The 23117-nt window shown below is 36.3% G+C and overlaps 1 protein-coding gene across 2 annotated transcripts; it reads left to right on the top strand.

Moving 5' to 3' along the window:
• The first annotated feature begins 28 nt into the window (after positions 1 to 28).
• LOC132636504 (uncharacterized) lies at positions 29 to 17437 on the top strand. 2 transcript variants are annotated; one of them, XM_060353413.1, is made up of 15 exons: positions 29 to 196; positions 477 to 615; positions 2339 to 2884; positions 3960 to 5138; positions 5625 to 5952; positions 6732 to 6987; positions 7070 to 7286; positions 8269 to 8597; positions 8694 to 9230; positions 10051 to 11245; positions 11681 to 12022; positions 12127 to 12364; positions 13137 to 15784; positions 15931 to 16061; positions 16947 to 17437. In XM_060353413.1, exons 2-15 carry the CDS (start codon positions 499 to 501, stop codon positions 17209 to 17211), a joined length of 8328 nt encoding a protein of 2775 aa, XP_060209396.1. In that variant the 5' UTR covers positions 29 to 196; positions 477 to 498; the 3' UTR covers positions 17212 to 17437. The 2 variants fall into 2 exon arrangements, with proteins under 2 accessions (XP_060209396.1, XP_060209395.1); XM_060353412.1 differs by having other exon boundaries at positions 29 to 279.
• The last annotated feature ends 5680 nt before the right edge of the window (positions 17438 to 23117 follow it).

Raw genomic sequence — 23117 nt, 5'->3', positions numbered from 1 at the left:
TGCTAGCTATGTGTTAAAGGTTTCTTTTTTCTTCAAGATGAAAAGACCGCCTCTTTCGCTTCCCAAGAACTTACTGTTCATATCAAATTTCTCAACTTTCCTCTTTGTAGTACAAAAACTCCTGTTCGGTGTAGTTGCTTCTTCTTTTCTTTTAGAAATCAAGAAAGTGGACTTTGAGTACCTATTGAAAAAGAAAGTTAGATCAGTCCTTTTGATTATTTTTTCTTTAGTATTGACAGTACTGCTAGTAGCTTTTTCCTAGTACATTATTGTGTTAAGGTTGATTATCTTTCTTTTGTTTTGTGTTTTCCTTCATGACTAAGAAATCCATCTTTGCTTTTCCTTAAATTTGTTTTTGGGCACAGTGTACACTAGTATCTTATTACAAGATTTTCATATTTCCCTTGCATGCAACAATTTGGACAGTGACATTCATCTGTTCTTTTTTTTTTTTTTTTTTTTTTTTGCTTGTATAGGAGACTTCTTTTGGGTGATCAGATGATGGAAGGAAGTTCTTATATGAAAAAGAGAACGGTGTTTATAGATGAGTTCATTGATTTGGTCTTCTCATGGTCTATCCAAGATATTTTTGATGAGACTCTATATGAATATCAGGTACGTTTTGGCTACTTATTTTGGTTTAAGGGTGATCTTGAAAGAAAATAATTTTTTATTTAGATAATGGTAAAAAACACACACATCAACTGTCATTTTTTCGCGAGCTTCACATCCAACTATCAAACTATCAATAGTTTTCTGTTCGCTTTTCCTTACATGAACTATCGCCATCTATGTTGAATGAAAGACGCCTCGACTATGGTTGTTCTCTTTTTCTATCTGAAAACCCTAAACCCTATCACGTAGGAGAAGGGACATATGATATTTGAGGTGTATTTAGTATATAGATAGATGGTGATAGTTCAAGTAAGCAAAAGGGAATAGCTGATAATTGGCTACTTATTTTGGTTTAAGGGTGTGATCTTGAAAGAAAATGTTTTTCCTTTGGGATGATGGTAAAAAACACACATGAAATATCATTCTTTTTCACGAGTTTCTCATCCAAACTATCGGTTGTTCCTTTCCCTTACCTGAACTATGTATCACCATCTATGTATTAAAACACACCTCGATTATCAATTATTCCCTTTTCCTACTTGAAAACCCTAAATTGTATCAGGTGAAAAGGGAACATATGATAGTTGAGGTGTGTTTTAATACATTAGATGGTGATAGTTCAGGTACGGAAATGGAGACATCTAGTAGTTGAGATGTGTTTTAATACATAAGATGGTGATAATTCAGGTAAGGAAAAGGGAATAACTGATAGTTGGAATGTGAAGCACTTGAAAAAATGATAGTTCAGGTGTGTTTTTGACCATTAATTCTTAATTCTCTTAAATATATTTTTCCATGGCCTGTGTGTATATTAGTCAGTGACCTACAGGAGTTTTGCAGTTTAGTAGCCTGTGATGTATATATGAAAATGCTACATGACTGACGTTTTGCACAATATTTTATTTTGCAATTTGGAAAGAAGGATTTTTCGTTGATTTTATATATCCCTAAAATCTAACTTTTTGCATTCTGAACGCATTTTCTCTCTATGATTTTCTTGATCTTTAAATAGTTTTTTCACATCTGCTGGTTTAGTGAAGAGAGCATAGAGAGAAACATCAACTGAGACGCCTAAGAACTGAATATTTTTTGCCTATTTCTTGATTATTTTTCTCTAAGGGTGTGTTTGGTAAGCAGGAAAATGTTTTTCACAAAAAATATTTTCTAGAAAATAAGTGGTTTACTTTCTTATTTTATTTTGTCCGGTGCGTAAGCAGAAAATATTGTCCCAAAAAAGTGTTTCTATATAATCTATACAGAAGAAATGGGGGTAAGGTGTGTAGGGGTAGCGGGAATGGGGGTGGGGGTAGGTTGTGTTGGGGGGTGGTCAGGAGACCATTAGTGTGGATGTGGAACTTGTTTTTTCCAACTCCACTAGGAAGTCATTTACTTATTTTAAAGGAACTTGTTTTTCTAAAGAATACGTTTTTAAAAAATTTTGAGTAATCAAACTTGAAAAAATTGGAAAACACCATCTCCAAAAACCCCTAAATGTTTTTAACTTTTAAAGTTTCCTTTTCCTCTTTGAAAGATTAGATTGCTTTGGAGCTTTAAAGAGAATAAGTAGCTTGTTTACTCCCATGTAAATGGTGTATATGAAAAGCACCTTAAAGAAGATATTATTGCTACGAACTTGTAAATGAAATGCATGGCTTCCCACAATGCCAAAATAAGTTGCTTGTTTCTCCTTCACTTGTCTCATTCATTTAAACCTGTTGTGTAGGTGAAGAATATTCCAGAATCATTTGAATCAGTAGATCATTACCTCGGTTCATTTTCTGTCCCTTTACTGGAAGAAACACGAGCAAGTATAGCCGCTTCTTTGGAAGTCATAGACAAAGCACCCTTTGGTGAATTGATCTCCTTCTATGAAGTAAAACCATATGGATCACTATTTTTTGATGTTAAGGTTGATTATTGGAGGAATGTATGTGGTGATGGCAGGGAGCCTTATCGAACATTGCCTGGAGATATTGTCGTTATCTCGGATGCTAAACCTGAAACCGCTTCCGACCTGCAGCGGGTCGGATGGAATTGGACGTTCGCATCTGTAACTTACATCAGTGACAATGAGAACAACGATGATTTAAATGCTTCCACTAATTTTAGAGTACAAGTTGCTAGAGATAATGGAATCTCTGATAGAATGCAAAAGTCGTTCTATATAGTGTTTCTGGTAAATGTGTTACCGAGTAAGAGAGTATGGAAAGCACTCACGATGAGAAAGAATTTGAACATTCTCGAGAAAGTTCTGTGCAGTGGGCATGAGGTAAGTAATCTTGCTGATTTGCTTCTGAACCCCCTGCCTTTTAACCTACTCATTCGTCCCAGTTTAGGTGAATGTGTTTGACTAGGCATGAAATTTAAGAGAAAAAAAAAGAATTTTAAAATTTGTGGTTTAAAACAAGTCAGAGAAATTTTTGTGGCTATAAATCATTTTGTTAAGGGTAAAATGGGAAGTTGAAAATCAAATTGTTATGAAATATAGAAGATGAGACTCACTAAAAAGCAAAGAGAGTCACGTAAATTGGGATGGAATGAGTATATCCTAGATCAACAAATGCAATGTCCCTCGTTTTGATCTATGCTGCTCGGACTTTTCGAAAATGTTGCTGGGTGCGGGTTGAAACCTCCAAGGGTGGTGCTTTTTGAAGGATCTGACACGGGTGCAACAACATGTTTGCAGAGTCCAAGCAATATAGGTTTTGATATTTGGATGCAACAATAAAGTAAAATATGTTTGTACCGATTAGGTGTCTCTTTGGTGTGATGTGAAGTGATTGATGATATTATGTTTCAAGTTAATGTGTGATGATCTTGTTGCTCAAGTGTGACTGGAAAATACATAACAGAGCTGATATTAACATTCTTTTAGAAATGAAAAACAAAAATGGCAGCATATGAATGTTTGACAAAGCTACGTGTTGCTTGTGATGATGTGACTGTAATGTTAAGTAATATTATACTTCTTTGATTTACAGCAGCCGGATCATATCTTCTAAATTTCATCTTTTATTGGTGGTTAATTTTCACATTTGTGTTTTTGTCTAAGAAATGTTTTTTTACCAAAATCTTTGAAGTGTAGATTCACTGGTCTCCTGGGTCGGATATTTCTAAACCTTTACTCTTTATTTTAGAAAATATGGACTCTTAAGCAATTAAAACAATGTGCTCTTAAGCAGTTGTAAACAATATGTACTTAATTGTAGGGCTAGTCGCTCAGACAGGCGCCTCTCCCGTTTCTCCTCTTTGTAACGCCCCTACTATGGGCTATCCCTCGAATAGACATATACCTAGTACTACTTAGTTGATTTTGAGAATGAAATACATCTGTTTCTGTGCAGAAACAGGGCGAGGATAAATGCGACGTTTGTTCTGCATCATCTATCGATGGACCAACTGGAGAAGTTGTTAACAGTCTGTTGTCAAAGTTGAATGATTCACAGGCCAATGCAATCTTGACCTCTCTTGATGCATTGAAGTGTCAGCACAAGCCTTCGGTTGAACTCATATGGGGTCCACCTGGGACAGGAAAGACTAAGACTACGAGTGTCATGCTCTTCATACTATTGAATATGAAGTGCAGAACTCTTACTTGTGCCCCAACAAATGTAGCGATAACACAAGTAGCTTCAAAGTTGGTTAAACTGATCAGAGAGTCGTCTAAAAATCTTTCTGCACAAATGGATCTCGTTTGTCCTCTAGGTGACATTCTCTTGTTTGGGAATAAGGATCGGCTAAAAGTTGGTCAAGATATCGAGGAGATTTACCTTGATTATCGTGTCGATAGGCTGGTGGAGTGCCTAGGACCGATGACTGGTTGGAAACACTGTATAAGTTCCATGAGCGGGTTTCTGGAAGATTGTGTTTCTCAGTATCACATATATGTGGAGAACGAGTTGATCAAACTCAAGGAACTTGCGGATCAAGAGGAAGCTCGGAAGGAAACAGAAAAAATCAGCTCATTGATTGATTTTGCTAGATCCCGTTTTAATTCTACAGCTTCATCTTTGAGAAGGTGCATGCTTATATTCTGTACTCATCTACCATTATGTTTTATTCAGGAGGAGAATTTTGAAAAGATGGCAAGCCTCATCTCCCTATTCGATTGTTTGGAGGGAATGTTATTTCAAGAGAGTGTTGGCTCTAAAGAACTGGAGGAACTCTTTTCATGCTCTTCTGAGGCATTTCTGGGTGAGTTGTCTTTCCCGTGTTTAAGAAACCAATGCCTTGTTCTTCTGAAAGATGTTCGCCGATCTCTTGAGAAACTAAGTCTTCCAAGTGCAATGAGTAAGAAGTTGATTGGGGAGTTCTGTATACAAATGGCTTCCTTGGTTTTCTGCACGGCCTCTAGTTCGTATAAGCTTCATTCAGTGGATGTGGAGCCATTTGACTTATTAGTCGTTGATGAAGCCGCCCAATTGAAGGAGTGTGAATCTGTCATACCCTTCCAACTTCAAGGTCTGAGGCATACTGTTTTGGTGGGCGATGAGTGTCAACTGCCCGCAACAGTTCAGAGCCGAGTAAGTTTGCTGTCTTTTCGTGCATGCAATTTAATAGCCTGTTTGGCCAAAGCTTCTCCAAGGCCAAAAGTGGTTTTTTTCTTTTTAAAAGTTGAGGTGGTTGGCCAAGCTTTTGTTGAGGTGGTTGGCCAAGCTTTTAGGAGAAGAAAAAGTGCTTTTGAGTAGAAGCTGAAGTTGTTTCTGAGAAGCTGAAAAAAATAGCTTCTCCCCGAAAGTACGTTCTTGAAAAGCACTTTAGAGAACATAGCACTTTTTCAAAGCTTGGCCAAACACTAATTGCTGCTCAAAAGTGCTTCTCAAATTGATTAGCTAAACACTAACTGTTTCTAACCAAAAGTTCTTTTTTGAAAAACACTTTCGGAAAAAACACTTTTCAAGATCGCTTATTTTAGAAGCTTGGCAAACAGGCTATTAAAGGAATTTCAAGTGCAACTAATATCTTGGATCTATATTTTTTGTTTACACAAATCTTGTACTTTTAAATAGGTTTCTGAACAAGCTGGCTTTGGAAGGAGCCTTTTTGAAAGACTGAGTTCACTTGGTCATTTTAAGCAATTGCTTAACATACAGTACAGGATGCATCCATCAATTAGCCAATTTCCAAATTCAACTTTCTACCATGAGCAAATTCGTGATGCCCCTGAGGTAAAGCATAAAATGTATGAGAAAAGATATCTTCCAGGAAGATCTTTTGGCCCGTATTCCTTTATTAATGTTCCCTTCGGTAAAGAAGAGCTGGATGATGTCGGACATAGTCGAAGAAATATAGTTGAGGTGGCTTTAGTGATGAAGATAGTGCATAACTTGTTTAAAGGTATACTCATATTAATGAAACCTACAATTTTGTCATTAGAATTTTTCCTTTAAGCGCTATTTTGTCGTTTTGCCTTAATAATTACATGTACCTATCTCGAAATAAACTTTAATATATGGTAACGATAGGTGTATGAGGGTATTAAGGGGTTTAGTCCCAAAAGTAGCAAAAATAAGCAAGTGTATCGTGCATGAGTTGATTAACCTTAAACTATATTTCTTCACAACTAGAAAGAAACATAGGCTGATTGAATATATCTGGTTCATGTACAGCACTTGGAGCTAAAATGCAAAGTGCCTATGTTGAGGTTTACAGCCAATTGTACTTTGTTATAACCGTGTAAGTTGTATAATTAAGAAAAGGCGCTTTAAAGACAAGCAACAATGGCTGGGACTCTCAGTGTTACTATTCTAAAGAAAACAACAAAGGTTGGGATTCTTGAAATCTTTTTCTTTTTGATAGGGACTAGGATCTGCAAATGAGGCTGTGATTGTGCAAGAATCTTTAATGAAGAACTCCCAATAACCTAAATTTTGTAGTTGGGATTGTGTCGTTAAGTCTTTAATTGCGAAATTTCCACTAGCAAACTTGATTGAGTGATACACACAACTTGATTTGTTGTTTCCTTGTGACGACTTCACTCCTTCAAATATTAGGTTGGTCTCTCTTAACTAATGTTTAATTGGGTCTTTGCATGTGTTGGAGGTTCTTTGTGGCTTAAACGCTTTTTGGGTTTTCTATTTTAGTTTTTGTTATCTTCTTCTATACTTTGTTTGCAGCTTGGAGTGGCTCGAGGAAGAAACTCAGCATTGGTATTATATCACCTTATGCTGCGCAAGTTTTGGCCATACAAGGTAAACTTTGGCGGAGGTATGATAACCTTGAGGGTTTTGAAGTTAAGGTGAAGTCAATAGATGGATTTCAGGGAGGGGAGGAAGATGTTATAATAATATCTACCGTGAGATCTAATCGTGGAGGATCAATTGGTTTCTTGTCTAGTCTTCGAAGGACTAATGTTGCTTTGACCAGGGCTCGGTACGGATCAATCTTTTTCGCTGTTCGTTCCATTTGGATCTTTATTCTTCTATGCTGACTTGTGGGGGTTTTATTCTTGTAGACACTGTCTATGGATTCTTGGCAATGAGCTAACATTACGTCAGAGCAACTCTGTCTGGGAAGCCTTAGTTCTTGACGCCAAGGATCGTCAGTGCTTCTTTCATGCTGAGGAAGACAATGACATGAGGACAACAATTTTAGATGTTAAGAAAGAATATGATCAGCTTGATGATTTGCTTAATGCGGATAGTATTCTGTTCAAATCTCAGAGATGGAAGGTACATCTTATGCTTTAGTTCGCTTGCTTTGTATGTTATAGAATTGTGTCACACACATAGATTTAGACCAAAGGATGCATTTTTCTATTTTACATACTCCCTACATCCCAATTTGTGTGAAAGTGTTTGACTAGGCATAGAGTTTAAGAGAAATAATAGACTTTTGAAACTAGTGGTCTAAAATGGAAAGTTCAAAATTGAATTGTTACTAAATAGAAAGATGTCAATTCTTTTTGGGACTTGGGACTGACTAAAAGGGAAAGAGTGTCACATAAATTGGGGCTGAGGGATTTTTTTTTTCCCCTTGACATATACTGGTTGAATATGACATGGGGCCCGTTAATGTCTAAGTACAATGAAATTATGGCACCATGAATATTCAATACTTGAGTGTTGGGTCCGCAACCTCTCCTTTTTCCGTTGTTATTTTTCTTTTATATTGAACTCCAAGTGTGATTTGTTAGGGCCTATTTCCATGAAAAGAATATATACTTCTATGTTGCTCACAATTGTTTATTGAAATGATTTAAGTGCGAAGAAAGCTAGTTATTGATATTCGTTCTCTTCTTCAAAAGTTTTTAACTGAGGATAAAATATTTCATTTTTGGATTGCTATACCTACTTGTACTGTCATAGGTTCATGTAGTTCGTTTGAAATGTTAATGGGTTATGCATGTTGTATTTCTTATGGTTCACCTTCACTTCTAAAGTAACATTTTGCATCAGCATTACCAGGACTCTTCCTCCTGGTGCCCATAATAGTTCTATGTTTAATGTGTTCTACTTACATCAGTATAGTCTATGCAAACATCTGTCTTTGTCCATTTGATATGTTTTATTCTTTCTTAGTGTGGGCTACACTCATTGAAGGTGTTAAACTTTGGTCAGTGTTATTCGTCACACATGAAAACTTTCTTTTGGTTCCTGTACTAATGAGTTTACTTGGCCATCTTGATGTATTGGCTTCTACATGGTTGCTCAGGTACTCTTCAGTGACAATTTTAGAAAATCATTTGGAAAGCTAACATCCTCCCGCTTGAAGAAGTCTGTGATAAATCTTCTGGTTAAGCTGGCTAGCGGATGGCGTCCCAAGAGAAAGAATGTGGACTTTGTAAAACAATTTAAGGTTGAAGGGCGGTATGTCGTTTGCTCTATTGATATTCAGAAAGAATCCACTTATATTCAAGTGCTGAAAGTTTGGGATGTATTACCCTTGGAGGAGGTTGCAAAGTTGTTGAAACATCTTGATAGCATATGTTCTATGTACACTGATGAATTTATCAATCTCTGCAACGTGAAGTGTCTTGAGGGGTAAACTGAAACTTTCGTACTCTTTGGATTTGAATATTATGATGAAATGCAATGGATTCTTGTAAATTTTATCTCAACATTTTCACTTTTGTACAGGGATTTAGAAGTTCCAAAGAGTTGGAAGCTTTGTCGTGAGATTGTTCAGTATAAAAGCATTACTGCAAGCACATTGAATAATGAATCAACTGGTGCAGTAGATGGTAGAGGTTATGTTGAAAATTCCAGAGTCAGTGAAAGCTTGCTATTGATGAAATTTTACTCATTATCATCTGGCGTTGTCAATCATTTGCTCTCCAATCACCATGGTGAAGAATTAGATCTTCCTTTTGAAGTTACTAATGAAGAGAGGGAGATAATCCAATTTAGGAGAAGTAGTTTTATCCTTGGTCGCTCAGGCACGGGAAAAACAACAGTTTTGACCATGAAGTTATTGCAAAAGGAGCAACAACACCACAATTCTATTGAAGGATTAAATGAAGTGGGAAAGAAAGGATCAAATCAATGTGTAGGTGAAATAAATGAGGAGATTCAATGTGTAGGAGAGGCTAGCAGGGCTACGTTGCGCCAACTTTTTGTGACAGTTAGCCCTAAACTTTGTTATGCCGTCAAACATCAGATTTCTCAGCTGAAAAGGTGAGATCTAATCTTGTTGTCACTGAGTTTACTGGGACTACTTGCTTTAATAAGCTGCATGCTTCAGCCTGAGTTTCGAACCGTGCACCACTAGTTCTGGGGGTTCTAGATTATTACTGTAACTTCTTTTTTTGGTAAAATTAGTTATGTGCTTGCTTGTTTTGTATCTGTTTACGTATGTCTAATGAGAGCTAGTTGCTATGGTTATTGATGTTTCCAATGAAGTTTAATTGATCTAGAAAATTCTTCCCAAATGAATTGATAAACCTAAGGTGCTTTGACCTTTTAACTGAAAAAACCACTGAACAGTAGTATTACCCTATCTGAATTAAGCAAAAGGTTACTGGATGCTCCTACTATTCCAAGACATAAGAATTACTCAACACAACCTTTATTTTTTGAACACCTTTTGCTTGTTGGCCTTCCTAAATCTTTATTGTCAGAAAGAAATTTGCAACATAGAAAAGTTTGTGTTCTTAACCTTTACTAGCACAATATTTTCATTTCCGAATTTCTTTTAGCTCTATAAAAAAGCTAAGGTAAGAATGTTGGTAGTTAAGGTAGGTATTCGCATGATAACAGCTCTTCCCATAAATTTGATGATTTGGTGGGGCTAGTCTAAAACTCTAAATGATTTGGAGCTGGGGGAGTTGCAGGATTTCACACTTCTTGTTGCATTTGGTTTTGGTGTGATTTGTTGTGACAAGGTCTTTATTTTTATCCAATTAGGAGTGTGCATGACCAAAAAAATTTAGAAGTTTGCAACCTGATCCTTTCATGATAATTTGTGTTTCTCTAATTAACATTCTTGAATTTGCAGCTTTTCTTGTGGCGGAAGTTCCGCAGCGGAAAGAAGCGTGCTAGAAAGTGATGATTTGGATGGGACGACACAATTTAGAGATATACCAAACTCTCTTATTGGCATTCCATACATGAAGTACCCTCTTGTGATCACATTTCATAAGTTCTTATTGATGCTTGATGGAACCATAGGTTCTTCCTACTTTGATAGGTTCCATTTGAAGTGGGAGCTGTTTGAAGATAGAAGTTTGACGTCAATTGCTCGACAAACTTTCATAAGAGAGAAGGAGGTTAACTATGACCGTTTCTATAGCTTGTATTGGCCTCACTTCAATACTCAATTGACCAAGGATTTTGATCATTCAAGGGTGTTTACTGAAATACTTTCTCATATAAAAGGAGGGTTGAAAGCAGGGGACTTTCATGATGGAAAACTCAGCAAAGAGGCTTATTGTTCAATGTCCGAATCTCGAGTCTCCACTATAAGTGCAGAGAAAAGAGAGAAAATATATGCTATTTTTCAGGATTATGAAAAGATGAAGATCGAACGTAGTGAATATGATATAGCTGATTTGGTTAATGATATTCATATTCGGCTAAAGTATCAGCATCTCGATGGTGACAAAGTAGATTTTGTATATATTGATGAAGTTCAAGATCTCACAATGAGACAAATAGCACTTTTCAAATATATTTGTAGAAATGTTGATGAGGGCTTTGTTTTCTCGGGTGATACAGCACAGACCATTGCTAGGGGGGTAGATTTCAGGTTTGAAGACATTAGGAATCTATTTTATAATGAGTTTGTCATGGATTCAAAGGGTGATGAAGTTGTTGGAAGAAAAGATAAAGGACATCTATCACGTGTTTTTCAGTTGCTTCAAAACTTTAGAACGCATGCTGCTGTGCTCAAACTAGCACAGAGTGTAATTGATTTGCTTTGCCATTATTTCCCTCAATCCGTTGATTTCTTGAAACCCGAGACCAGTCTTATATATGGTGAGGCTCCTGTGTTGTTGAAGCCTGGAGCCGATGAAAATGCAATTATATCTATTTTTGGGAATAGTGGTAGTATTGGAGGAAAAATAATAGGTTTTGGTGCAGAGCAGGTCATATTAGTGCGGGATGAATCTGTGAAGAAGGAAATCTCTGGCTGTATTGGAAGGCAAGCACTTGTCTTGACTATTGTTGAATGCAAAGGTTTGGAATTTCAGGCAAGTCGTCAATTTGCTCAATTATGTCTCTTAAGATTTCAGTTGTTATTGTCAATCAAATCTGTTCCTTTTTAATGGTATTCGACAGATTTATGTGTAGCCTAGCTAGTTTTCAGTAAGTCTGATAGCTGCTACCTGCACATGGATCATTTACTAAACCCATCTCCTAGTATCCTTCTAGAAGTAGATTTAATATGAAGCAAGCTCTACCTCCAATTGATAGGTTTCAGAGAACCCATAATTTGCCTGAACATATACTCCCTCAATTTCTTTTTACATGTCTTGGTTTGATTGGGCATAAAGTTTAAGAAAGTAAGAGACTTTTGGATTTTGTGGTCTTAAACTAAAGATGTGTATAATGTACCAAAATGGCCTTGTTCTCCATTCTATCGAATTCTCCTTTATCATCTTATTTCTTTCTTTGATCTTTTGTAGGATGTACTGCTGTATAATTTTTTTGGGTCATCACCACTCAGAAATCAGTGGAGAGTGGTATATGAGTTCATGCAAGGACAAGGCTTAGTAGATATATCCTTCCCAAGTTTCTGTGAAGCACGACATAGTCTCTTGTGCTCTGAACTAAAGCAGCTTTATGTTGCTATCACTCGAACAAGGCAAAGGTTATGGATTTGTGAAAGTATAGAAGAATTTTCCAAGCCTATGTTTGACTACTGGAGAAGGTTGTGTCTAGTGGAAACAAGGGAAATAGATGATTCACTTGCACAAGCTATGCAAACTTCTAGCACTCCAGAGGAGTGGAAGTCAAGGGGAGTGAAGGTCAAGTTGATTTTCCTTGTCTTATTGCTTTGACAAATTCATATGTTCCGATTACATTCCTGTGTTGCTATATTTGCCTAAAGTGCTTTGATGTTATCATGTAGCTCTTCTGGGAGAAGAATTATGAGATGGCAATCATGTGCTTCGAAAAAGCAGGAGAAAGGAATTGGGAGAAAAGGGCGAAGGCAGCTGGATTTAGGGCAGCTGCTGAGCGAATTCATGATTCTAATCCCAAAGAGGCTTGCACCTACCTACGTGAGGCGGCTGAAATATTTGACTCTATTGGAAGGTTTGAGTCGGCAGCAGAATGTTTTTATGATTTGAGGGAGTATGAACGGGCAGGTAACAATTGGTGTTTACTTTTCAAGAGTTCCTTTATTGCTATGCATTTTCTCTCTCTTCAATTGTGTAACATTTCTTCATTTCCATTTATCAAATACTTGCATCCAGCTTTGAGCTCTAGTAATATACATCTCAGAACATATCTCTAAGGGATAATGAAGTGTACTTATATGCTAAGTAGACCTCTGGGGACTAATTTAAGTTCAAGCCCTATGCCAAACAAACTATGTTCCGCATTGGAGTGGAGAAGGCTGGGTTGACCCAAAGTGTCGGCTCCACACTGATTTCTAGTTCAGTAAAAAAGGACCTCTAAATTACAGCTTATATTCTTTTAAGTCTCAAAAAAAAAAAAAAAAAAAAAGGACCTCTATGGACTTATTACTTGGCTTAAATTCTTTTTACGGCAAAACTCCCCTCCTGTCATTCCTAAAACCTTAGGAACAAAATATCAAAGTCAATGCCCCTTTTTACTTACTGATTAGTTAGATGAAATGTATTAGGACGCGACAGTAAAATCATCGGTTAAAATGGTGCAAGTGGTTTGTAGTAGTACCATGGATATCGACGGAGCTTACTGCTCCAGTGACAAATATACAGGGTTTTTCTTTAGTCTCCTTTTGAGCTATCTGTGTTTTGAGTTGATGACTAACGAATCCTTTCCCTGTCTTGCTTTGCGTCATGGTAAACCTTATATCATGACTAAATAATGCTGTTTTCTTATATGGTTGTTTTTTGATCTTTTGTTTAACCTGCTAAACTTACTTATCCGCAGGACAAATTTATTTGGAGAAGTGTGGAAACTCCGAACTGATAAAAGCTGCCGAGTGTTTTACATTGGCTAAATGCTATGAGCAGGCTGCAAGAGTTTATGCAAAAGGCAATTATTTCTCAGAATGCTTGTCTGTTTGCACCAAAGGAAAATGCTTTGACTTGGGTTTGAAATATGTCGAGTACTGGAAACACGATGCTGCTCAGTGTAGTACCGCGGGGAAAAGAGCGGAGGAAATTGACCAAATTGAGGGGGAGTTCCTGGGGAAATGCGCTTTTAATTATTTTGAGCTCAACGACAGAGGATCCATGATGAAATTTGTGAAAGCATTCCCTTCAATAGACATGAAGCGCAATTTCTTGAAGTCTGTGGGGTGCCTTGATGAGCTGCTGTTATTAGAGGAACAACTAGGAAACTTCACTGAAGCTGCAGAAATTGCCCAGCTGGAAGGGAATATTCTTCGTGAAGCCGACATAACAGGGAAGGCTGGGCATTTTGACAAGGCATCTTCTCTCGTTCTTGTATATGTTCTCTCTAACTCTCTGTGGATCTCGGGAAATAAAGGCTGGCCTTTGAAGTCGTTCCCAGAAAAGAAGGAGCTTTTGGGAAAGGTCACGTCATTTGCGAAGCTTGGATCCAACTTTGAGACCACACACACTGTGGTTAAAGTTTTATCAAATGAGTCAAGTGACTGGTCTGGCTTGAAGAACATTTTCATTGCGTCTCAGAAATGTGAAAGTCTAATCGGTCAATTTTTGGGTTGTAGGAAAATATTGGATGTTCATTTTGAAAATAATGCGGCAAAGTATGTTTGGGATGATTTATCTATCATACAGAGTTCAGAAGAATTGATTACATGCAGCCAAGTCAGTGTCAGAACACTACTTCACTTTTGGAATTTGTGGAAGAAGACTATCTTTGATCTTCTTGAATCTCTTCAGGGCCTTGAGATAGAAGACTTTGGTGAATATAACAGCTTTTGTAATTTCTGCCTAAGTTTCTTTGGTGCTAGGCAGCAATTGAATGATCGCAATGTTACATATGCACTGTTGCATCCTGCCGCTGAGTGGGTTAAAAAAATTCACCAAAGTTTCATCAGACGGAGCAAAAAGGTGGTATTTGTTGATGCTCGGCATTTTATTTATGCCGCTCGACATCATTGGCACACCGAATTATTTATTGTTGGTTTGAAGGTTCTGGAAACTCTTGAATCCATCTATAAATCGGCTGCAACTTCAATGTCTCTTTTCCGGCAAAGCATGTGCCTTCTGAATATATATGAGATTGCAAAATTTTTAAGTAAGTCTAAGGACCTTGATTCTAAGAGTTTTGAGTGGAAAATACGGAATTTCTTGACACTGTCTACCGAATACTTTGAAAAAGCCTTCCCCCTCGACCCACGACAATCATTGGTAGATAATATGATTTCTCTAAGGAGAAAAGAGCTTTCCCGTGACTTGCTGCAAGAATTCATCCATCAAGATATTAACACCAAAGGTCTTTTGAGCTATGGACAGGTTGGAAGGGTGGTGATGATATGGCTTGCCTCTGGAAAACCTTCTCAAGATTTGTACAAGAAAATTGTTGGAAGAGTTCCAACAAAATCATGGAAATCATTCATGGAAATTCTCAGCTGCATTAAAGAAACGGAAGAATCTCAGTCAGGCAATGCTTGTGGAGGCAAAACTTCCGAGTCTCATGAAGTTTTTTCATCAAGCAATGAAGCTAAGGAATTTACATTAGTTCAGCTATTCTGTGAAGCATTACAAGATACCTATAATGTGAACTGGATCAGACTAAATGACTATATCTCCCCTGGTTGTTTCTTGTATCTTGTTGAGCGCTTTTTGATTTTGGTGTCACAGTGTCAGGGATTTTTTTTCACTACAAAATCTTCATTGGTGGAATGGCTGATTTCTGAGCAATCTGAGGTCCTACCCCCTTCCAAGGTTGCCATAAACAGGCAGTCGTTGGAAAATTTTCATCATTTTGTTCTTATGGTGGTACAACAATTCATTTCCAATAAACATGGTACATGTCAGTGGATTCACCAAATGAAAATCAGCGTTGATGCATACTATAAGCTATTGGTTATGAGATTGGTTGTTATCCTATGCTGCTTGTGTGTGAACAGTGGGAAATACTATGATGTTCTTTTCCATGTGCTCAGAAACAATGATGTTAGGAACCAGCTTCCAAAGAATTTCTATGGCATTCTTCTACCAGGAATAAAGCGGAAGTACATTCAGATCAGTGAAATTGGCAAAGCTTTTCAAATTGCCGGAGATCCTCTTTTGTTGGTCAACCTGAGTGAGAATACTACCAGGAACTATTCTAATGTCATTCATGTGCAGTTGGGAACAAACTGCAATATAGAAGGCATTATTCACTCGCTGTTTCCGGCTAGAAATGTGTCGCAAGCTCCTACTTCCACAGTTCCAAAAGTCATGACTAATCCATTTGCTACATCTCCCTCGAATCATGGTGACCAACCGGAGAATTTGACAATGCCATTTTCGGAAGTCTCTCCTCCGTCACAGAAGAATCTGCAACAAGTGAATTGGGACTTGTTTCGGGAAGTATCTGATTTTTTGAAGCTTATGGGCAGTGACAATAATGGAACTACCTCCGCTGTTGCTCAGAGGATGAAGGTAATCCTAATTCTATTTTTTAATTGTTACTTGGAACTTTGTAAAGCTTTCTGCTAGGTAAGGATTAAATTGTTATTATTATCATCATCATCATCATCATTATTATTATTATTATTATTAAGGTACTAAACTTATTAATTTTCAAGGAGGAAATAAATATGCACATAAATTTCTTGACTACTGCCATGGAGAAGCCTTATACTGGTGAGGACATGATTGAGGAAGTGCGAAGTATGCTTCAGGAGCTGCAACAGCTCCATTCATTGTTGGATACGAGGTATGTTGGTCTCTTACCATTGTATTGTATACTCGATTTTTTTAAGGATGAGAGTTGTCTTTATCCAATTGGATCAAGGTAAATGGAATTCCACACCCTTCCCCAAAAATTGACTTGAATCATAAGGGGTTGCTGGGATCACAGTTGTCAAGATGAAATTGTTTATGTTCGAAATATATGTTAGTGTGTAAAATACGTTTCTAAATGATTCTTTCTTGCTAGAGTCACGTCATCTTTGAAATTGCAGCCTTAGCTCCTGAATATGGCGGAGTCCTGTAGCTTTGTAGATTTGTGTTAAAATTCATTTAATGTGTTCAGATAATTTATATAGAACCCAGTAAGCAAATATAGAGCCTGTTTGGATGGGCTTATGCCTATAAGCTGTTGCTAAAAAAAATAAGTTGGGTAGTCTAACTTATTTTTTTTGGCTTATAAGCTATTTTCAGCTTATAAGCAGCTTTAGATAAGCTTAAGTCAAATGGGCCAAATTATTTTTTTGCGCTTATTTTAAGCACAAAATGACTTTAAGCTGGCTAGTCAAACACTCAAAAAAGCTGAAAACAGCTTATAAGCAACTTATAAGCCAATCCAAACGGGCTCATAATCTGCAATCCAGAACCATAAAGTAAAACTGTTGGCTCTGCCTCTGGTTCTTGATGTAATCCTTTGTTTAGCCCTTTTCTTTTATAATGTCCTTTTTAGTTTTTAGCAAATATTTTGTGCTAACTACTTCTGCTTAACTCGTACATACTCAAAGAATATATTCTGCAACTTGGTCTTAGTACTTGTACTCATTTTGTCACGCTTGCACATATATTGTGTTGAGGAAAGAGCCATTTTTTAGAATAAAAACTCCTGATAAAGTGCTGCCTTGATACTATACAGTAACTCGGAAGTAGGAAACGCTGAACAACTGTTGAAGAGCTTGCTGTCAAGAAAGCCCAAGGTTGAAGCTTTATTGAATCTGAACATTGTACCAGCAACAGAGAAGGATTGTGAGGAAAAAGGCGATACAGTGTATGGTGAAGTCGAGAAGATTGAGTCGCCATCTGTCACCACCAATTCTGAAAGCAATGCTGAAAGGAAGCAGCCAGAGAAAGTGAAGGGCAAGTCCAAGAGATCCAAAAAGGGAAAAGGAAAGAGGAAGTAAACTTTATTGTATGCATAAGTGTGTTTCGAGCTCCTAAACTTTGTACATTATTTAATGCTCCTTTAATTATTGCTGAAATGGACATGGTTTAATGAAATGATTATTTAGCCTCTGTTGGGATGGTCGTTACCCATGATTTCATAATGTACAGTATGGTATTGTATAATATAATATGGTGTTGTGTCGTATTGCATTATAGTAATGAATACAATGTTTGGATGAACTGTATTGTTTGTTATGGTTTAATAACATTTTTATTGTTTGATTTGATTGTATGGTACGGTATGATAACATGTAAATTTATTAAAATACTCTTAACCCTTAATTACAAACTAGTTTATATATATATATATATATATATATATATATATATATATATATATATATAAAACTATGGTAAGGGATAAAATAGGAACTTTAAAAAGGATTGATTGTATGGTACTGTATAATAACATGTAAATTTATTAAAATACTCTTAACCCTCAATTACAAATTAGTTTATATATATATATATATATATAAAAATTAGTTTATATATATATATATATATATATATAAACTACGGTAAGGGATAAAATAGGAACTTTAAAAATGAAAAAGGACATAAAGGGCCGTCTGGCCCAAACTATTCCCATCGGATGACTCATATTTATCCAAACCCAAAGTAGCCAGCGCGACCTTTAAAGTCGCCACTAAAAGTCCGTTGCAGAAAAAAAGGGACTATTTGTGGCGGCTTTAGTCGCCACTAAAGATCATTTTTTTTTTTTGTAAAAGCCACCGAAGATCAACTATGTATAGAAAATGTATCATAGGTTTTTATAATTGTTGTGTAATTTGTGTATAATAAATGTATCATCAACGTATACTCATTAATCATACATATATTAGACATTAGAATGTACATTATACATTGATTATACACTAATGATTCACATATGATACATATTCCATACATAATATGTATCATCAACGTATAATCACTAATCATACATATATTATACATTAGTATGTACATTATACATTGATTATACACTAATGATTCACATATGTATCGAACATGTATATCTATAGAAAATGTATCATAGGTTTGTATCATTGTTGAGTAATTTGTGTATAATAAATGTATCATCAACGTATACTCACTAATCATACATCTATTATACATTAATTATACATTGATTATACACTAATGATTCACATATTCTACATATTCCTTACATAAGTATAGAAAATGTATCATTGTTGTATAATTTATGTATAAACTATATCATTCTTGTATAGAAAGTGTATCATACGTCTAGACAATGTATCATACATATACAATATATAAATTGTATCATTCTTGTTTAGAAACTGTATATAAACTGTATCATTCTTGTATAGAAAGTGTATATATAATTCTAGCATATGTATATAAATTGTATCATTTTTATATAGAAAGTGTATATAAACTATATCATTCTTGTATGGAAAGTGTATATAAATTGTATCATTCTTGTATAGAAAGTGTATTATATGTATAAAAAATATATCATACATATACGTATAGAAACCGTATCATTGTTGTATAGAATATGTGTCACTACTGTATATGTATACAAAATGTATCATACGTATAGAAATTGTATCATTATTGTATAATATGTGTATAATAAATGTATAATTAACATATAATTTATGTATAATAAATGTATAATTAACGTATAATTTATGTTTAATAAATGTATACTTACTAATTGTATTAGTTTGTAGTTGATATATTTTAGTTTGTTAAGTTTTCGATGATGGAATCTTTAGTTTATTTATTTAGTTCTTCTTTTTTAATCCCTAGTAGAAGATAGAAAAATAAACGGAAGTTTGCAGTGAACCTTTAAAGTCGCCACAAAAGTGTTTTGAGATATTTCTTGAAGGCTCAATCAACGTATAAATATACACATACTATACATGTTTTGGAATATTTTTTGAAAGTTTAATCACTGTATAAATATACACATATTATACATATTTTGAAACATTTGTGGAAGGCTCAATATGAATTTTAACCTTTAGTGGAGACTTTTTGAATTGCCACTAAAAAAAAAAAAATTGATCTTTAGTGTCGCCACAGAAAGTCTTTTTTTTTTAATAAGGCATTTGGGCTGCTGGGCCGGCCAACGCTCGAGAATAGTTTGGGCTGGCCTGCCAGCTCATGGTATTAGGCCCAAATGTGGATGGTGGGTGGTTGTGGGTGGGGGTGAGTGGTTGTGGGGTGGGGCATGGGATGGTGGAGTGGTGGTAAGGGTAGTGGGTGGTGGTGGGTGTTAGGGTGGGGGTGAGTTGCGTGGTGGAGGGTGGGGGTGGGGGTGGGTTTGGGTGTCACCGAGGAGGATGGATGGAGTGGGGGTATAGTGGGGAAATGAAATATGTAACCACGCAAAAATCACCAAATTCGTGGTTATAAAAATTGAACTTTTTCATGGTAATATAACCATGGAATTACAACGAGTCTACAACACGATACAACATAATTTTAAAAATTACAGAAACAAACATGATTTCGTAGAAAACAATACAATAATGCTTCTGAAGAAATATGGAATCAGCTAAGCAGCTATCGACATTTCAAAGGAGTTGTTCAATAGTCCAGTGGGAACTTTATAGGATGACGGATTTGGACGAATATTAGGTAGTTGACCAATTTTTGAGCCGACAATCAAAGTTTAGCCACCATTTTAACTATAATAAAAAATAGCGATTTTTAAGGCAGGAATAATCTCTGGCAAACATATTCCTAACTAAAACATTGTGACTACCCAAATTATCACCTAGGCCGCGACAGGACACCTGACGAGCTACTATCCATGTAAGGCGAGCCCTCTAAGTTAATATATGTAATACTTACGAAATAAAAAAGATTATAGTCTCAAACTGTACATATATAATAGACTAAGTGCGGGAGCTTAGGTTAAATATAACCCCAAAGTATATAAATCGTAGAGCTTCTAATATCAGGGCTACAAGATATGAGAGCTCGATAAAATAAAAATACTAAGTCTACTATAGAAGAAGTAGCGACCATGGTGAAATTGTGGCTCACCTCAACTGAAGTGACTGATAGAAGCTGGAATTACGGGTCGGCTGCCTGGTCACCACCTACACACACACACACAAATAACAACAAGTGTGAGTTTAAAAACCCAGCAAGATCATCAACTTACCCTCTCAGCTTACCCTTAGAGCAAGTTCGTAGAAAATCATTGGTAATGCATAAAGACATAAAACAATGCTATACATGTATCATATTCATATACAAGTAAAGCAGCTGGACTAAAATTACTGGTATAAATAACAAGAGTAGACACAACATTATAACTATAAATAATTGTTATTTATTGCATGAATGATCAGTCCCAAACAGAGCATCAACCTCACGTCTTATCCAACTTTGAAGCGTAGGAGACTGACTTACCTGTCTCAGCAATGCAGCAACCTCACGTCTTACCCGGTCTCACTAGCACTACATGACTAGCTGCTCGACTTCATCGTAGCATGCTTAACTACATGACAATGAATGCTCCAACGTTAAGACTCAATAGCTAATCAGATATCACAACATGCTCAAGAAGTATCAAATAGTGTAAAAATACAATAAGTAATCCTCGAGGTATAACTCCATACTTCATAAATACTCAATCTAGTTCATGCTTTCCCACTCTCACGAACTAGATGATTTAAATGCACACAAGCATCACACATAACATGTTTTTTGAGAAAAACAGGCAAACTGGAGTTCAAGCCTCACTTGCCTGAATTCCGATAGTCCAAACCTTACTTGAGGTGCCAAAGTCCACTCAAATAAGCACCAATGACTGCAATCTATTTAAATTAAAAAAATAAAGGGCTCAAATTAGCTTAGTAAAAACAATTTCATAATTTTAGGACACCTTTTGATCAAAGCCAATTCTTGGTCAACTCAAGCCCGATCCTAGAATCAACATCCCGCAAGATGTGAAAAGATATGGAAGAAAATTGTAAGGGTCTTCAAATATTCAGCGTTTATTTTAAAACAATAGAGGAGAGGCTTTTAGAGAGGTTCACACTCTTTAAGATATGGCAAAATCAAAGACAGAGAGCTGATACACAATCAGAAACCAAACTTTACCACAAAGAAAACTTTTCAGGAAAAATCCAAATGTGTTTTTTTTTCTTCTGTGAATGTTGATTTCTAATAACATGAACTTCGATTCGCAGATTTACTTGGAAATATTAACAGTGTTTAGAAGAAAACGATTTAACAAAAAAGAAATTTACAAAATTAATCTAACAAAATTATGTCAGAAAGGGCAAATTTGTCTGCACATAATTGTTTTACATTAATAATAAATAAATTTAAGAATCGTTAAGAAAAAATTTGTAACACCCCGCATCTTGGAACCAAGTTTAAACTCATATCATTAAAGTTCTAGTGGGTTGACAGGTCTATTTCGGGCAACGATAACTCCTTGATCCGTTGTGTATCTGGAAGAACTTCCTTGTTGAAAGTTGTAGCCCTATTAACAAGATTTCCAACGGTATATTATGGGGATTAAATGGATATATGTGCAAAAAGTTATGCCCCATTGACTGAAGCCTGTTCGCTGGAAAATCGCCTGCGTTACGGTGACGAGTTACGGACCGTAACTCGTGTTACGGACCGTAACAGTGTACCGTAACACAGACGAAATTTCCAGAACCTCACTGGAAATTTTCATCAAGATACGGTCCCAAGATACGGTCCGTCCCTTCGTGTTACGGACCGTACCTTGTGTTACGGACCGTAACATCGGACCGTAACACAGGGAAAATTTCTGGAAATTTTCATCAGGGTACGACGCGACGTTACGGTCCGTACCCTGTGTTACGGTACCGTAACGTGGGCGCTTTTTGGTCCGCATTTGAGATTCGGATCAACTGACTTCGGGAGGCCATAACCCCATCGTAAGTTGAGAATTTGGGAAAACTCAAAGAATGAAAGTTGTAGATTATTGAAATATCTTTCCAACCATAGGTTGTGGGTTCACAAGCGACGTCGGGATTGGGAGATATGGACGTTTTAAGACAGAACAGTCCCGACCCGTTTTCAAGTTGGGTCAACCCATTTTCCCTTGGTATTTAAAGAAAATGAAACCCTAGAAGCCTCATTTTTTCCCCTTCATTTCAGATTTTAGAGAGAGGAAAAAGAGAGAGAAATTTAGAGAGAAGAAGGAGAAAATCAACCAATTTTAAGGCCCCGAATCCTAAAGCTCGTGAAGGATAAAGTGTAGTACGAGTTGTGGTCGTCATTTTAAGCTAAAGATCGGGCTTGGGAGTGTTGATTTCGTGGTGACTACCCAAAAGGTAATATTTCTACTCCCAAATCATTTATAATTGTGAATTGATGATTTATTGGGAGAATAATGATTGGGTTGTTGAAGATAATTATATGAACTATGTTAGAATTGTTGGGTTGTTGATTTGGGATTGTTGTATTCATATGGATTATGAAGAATGATGTTAATTGCATCTAAATGGGATTGTAGAAATGACTAGAAGTAAGAGAATGGGGATTTGGTGAAGAAAACACCATTAATGAGGGTTATAGAGCTTCATGCCCACTAAGTGTTTGATAAAATGCTTAGATGAACAAAACATGGATATTGTTGCTAATATAGAATCCCTATGACTTGTATGCTATAGATTGAAGTTGAAGGGGGTGAAGGACATTGTGATACGCTCAAAAGCGGAAGGTTAGGTATGTAGAACTTCCATCCACATGTGGGAACTTCTATGTTCTTCCCCGTGATCCGTTTAGTAAATTCTATGAAGTTCAACTCCTAGGGCATTAAACCCAATGTATTGGTAGCCCGTAATTATGTATGTATGTATGAACATGAATTCCATATGTATGT

The sequence above is a fragment of the Lycium barbarum genome, chromosome 4 (genome assembly GCF_019175385.1).
Source record: "Lycium barbarum isolate Lr01 chromosome 4, ASM1917538v2, whole genome shotgun sequence".
Taxonomy (NCBI): domain Eukaryota; kingdom Viridiplantae; phylum Streptophyta; class Magnoliopsida; order Solanales; family Solanaceae; genus Lycium; species Lycium barbarum.
This window is presented reverse-complemented; position numbering and strand designations above follow the sequence as displayed.